Below are 3052 nucleotides of genomic sequence, written 5' to 3'. Positions count from 1 at the left end.
AGGGTCTGAATATTTATGTACATGATATTTCAGTTTTTTATTTGAAAAAAATGTACAAACATTTGTAAATTTGTAAACTTTTTTATTATGGAGAACTGAATGTAGATCAATGAAAAAAAAAAAAGAAAGATTGTAGTATCAGGCTGCAAAATAACAATGGAAAAAATTTTAACTGCATACTTGTGCGTTTGTATATGTGTGTGTATATATATATATATATATATATATATATATATATATATATATATATCCTAATGCAGTAGTACTAACAGGGTACAGTTTCTATAGTAACTGAGAGAGAGAGAGAGAGAGAGAGAGAGACTTACTATAGAAACTGTACCCTGTTAATATTAGTGCATTAGGATAAAGCTATTATTTTAATAATAGCCAGAACTACTTTATGCAGTGGAATAAGCAGAACTGTTTGAATGGCTGTAATTAGGCAGCAGGTATAAAGCCAGTGGTAATCATTACAAGGTAATATTACTCAGTAATATAACTGTGGTTGTTGTTTTTATATATATATATATATATATATATATATATATATATATATATATATATATATATATATATATATACATTTCCTTAAACAAGTAAGAAATACGATGCCACTCATGTCTTAGATCCCACATAACCAACTTTTTTTTTTGATCCAGCAATAAAAACAGTTCAATAAGGTGCTGTGTGCTGCCATGTGATAACTAAGTAGTAAGTAAAATAATATTTTGAATGTAAGAAACTATTGGTAAAATGAGAATTTTAAGTTGTAAACCTGAAGAATGATACAAACATTTAAATGGGCTAAACCTAACATCAGCACTCTTGAAACACTGCTCTGGGAAAAAAAGAAATTCCAACACAGAGATTACGTCATATATATATATATATATATATATATATATATATATATATATATATATATATATATATATATATATATATATAAGTACATATTAAGTTTATATTTAGTATATTTAGTCACATCAAGTAAATTAAAATAGAACCCAAAAGTTTTAACCCTAGTGTCTAAGTCTCGCAGAGCTTCTAATTTCATTTTCATTCCTTTAATCAGAGTAATCTGATTAGCATCATCTCTTTATGCAAAATGACCTTGGGAACAGATTATGGATTTAAGAGGTTAAGCCAATATTAGCCTAAACTGACTTTTTTAAAACGTCATAAAACATCAACACCACACTACTACTTTAATCGACATTTCTACGTTATTTAGTTGTATAACTGCGAGATCATAGCCGAGCGGCTTTTATGTGCTAATCATCATTTCGCCGAAAACATCAGTTCGACCTTCTGTAACATTAAAAGCAGCAAGATGCATTCAAAGCACTGAACAAAATCGTTTTTCCGTGTCTGTCCTTCAAAATCCAGGCATCACAAACACAAAAGAACATAAAAGTCTGAAAGTGGAGTTTTAGGCAGCTGTATCAGTGTGGAAGTAAGCCGGACTTCAAAAGAGCTGCCTTTGTATCCACAGATCTGTAAAATCTTGGTAATCTTGCTTTGGAAATGCTCAGGGGGTGTGACAGCTAGCTCATGCAGGAGCCACTGAGCTGGATGATCCAGACGAGGCCTCGGTCTTCGAGGCTCCCATATCATCTGGAAAAGGGTTCTTTCCTAGGCATAGCGTGATGATCATGCCCCGGCGGAGCTGCTTGTCCAGGCAAACGCAAATGAGGGGACTGAACAACACAGAGCTCTTGGCAAAGAACGAGGTCAAGGTCATGGCGAAGGGACTGAAGGCACTGCCTTGGTTTGTGAAGATATGCCAGCCGATGCTAGCATATGGCAACCAGTACATAAAGAAACCCAAAGTCAATGTAACTGCCACGCAGTTAGCATCTCGCTCGATTTTATCGAGCTCCTCGTTGTTAAAAACACACAGCAGTCGGCTGAAGCACAAGATGATGATGGTGAGCGGGACGACGAGGTGCACGGCGAACATGTAGTTGATGTAAGACTCATTAAAGATATCAGGCTTCAAGGTGTAGAAATCGACTCCACACGAGCACTGCAAACCCTCAGGAATGTACCGTGACCACTCGAAGAGAGGAGGCAACGAACAGCTGAAAGCCATCAGCCAACTAAAGGCGATGCCCTTAATGACGAACCTCCGGCGGAACCGAATGTCCATGCTGGGTTGCGAGGACACCATGGCCCTCTCCACGGCCAGGACTACCAAGGACCACACTGAAATCTGTGTAGCGTGGACCGTGAAGAAGCCTTCGAAGTTGCATCCCACCATTCCGTGGACGAAATAGCCATGCATAGCTGCGTGCATCGCAAACGGAAAGCTGACCACGATTACAAGGAGGTCGGCCATTGCCATGTTTACCAGGATGTAGTAGATCGGCGTGCGCAGATTCTTGTGCTGCACTGTGACGCAGAGCGTGAAGAGGTTGACAGGAATGCCGATTAGAATAAGGAAGAACATATAAATGGTGATCAAGGAGAACACCCATGGCTCGGCCAGGTAGTACTGCGGGTACTCATGAGGGCTCCGCACTACACCGGTTGCGTTGGACATGGGGATGTAGAAATTGGAACCCTCTGTTGCATTCATGGCTGAGGATTAGATGCAAGTCCAGTTGTCCTCTGTAGTCTCTTCCTAGTGAGCAGGTAGACATGGCAGGCAACTGGAAGGCTTAGCGTATATGACTGGTCAGCAAAATATGATTCAGACGACGTTAATGCTAATCCATTACTGAGCTTAAGCATGCTTTACAGCCTGTGGGTCACGTGGGAGATGAGAGGCTATATTTGGGATATTGTAACTGGGAATAATTGCAGTGTTTTGTCAAATAGTTTACACTAATAATCAACTATTAAAAATATTTAGTTTATTGTTCAATCCAAATCATGACAATTGCTTTGTATTAGCATGTTGTCTTGCTGTTATACTTTGCCAGCTATGCTCCTGAAGGTCACATTACAACGTCTTCATTTCTTCCTTGACAAGTTGGTCCGGTGTTTGGAAGCTGTTTCACTGCCTAATATCTTAACCACACAATTTCTTTTCAGGTGAGTGTGTGAT

General features: G+C 38.7%; 1 protein-coding gene across 1 annotated transcript; it reads right to left on the bottom strand.

Annotated features, from left to right (window-relative positions):
• Positions 1-933: 933 nt before the first annotated feature.
• rhol (rhodopsin, like) lies at positions 934-2675 on the bottom strand. Its single transcript, XM_046875367.1, has one exon. The coding sequence runs from the start codon at positions 2579-2581 to the stop codon at positions 1553-1555; it is 1029 nt and encodes a 342-aa protein (XP_046731323.1). The 5' UTR covers positions 2582-2675; the 3' UTR covers positions 934-1552.
• Between the last annotated feature and the right edge of the window lie 377 nt (positions 2676-3052).

This window comes from Silurus meridionalis, chromosome 19 (assembly GCF_014805685.1).
Source record: "Silurus meridionalis isolate SWU-2019-XX chromosome 19, ASM1480568v1, whole genome shotgun sequence".
Classification (NCBI taxonomy): Eukaryota; Metazoa; Chordata; class Actinopteri; order Siluriformes; family Siluridae; genus Silurus; species Silurus meridionalis.
The sequence above is the reverse complement of the archived record's forward strand: the minus strand, read 5'-3'. Positions and strand labels throughout refer to the sequence as shown.

What these genes read in the sequence shown, in the direction of transcription:
- rhol (XM_046875367.1), bottom strand. Translation starts at nt 2,581, where the DNA reads ATGAATGCAACAGAGGGTTCCAATTTCTACATCCCCATGTCCAACGCA.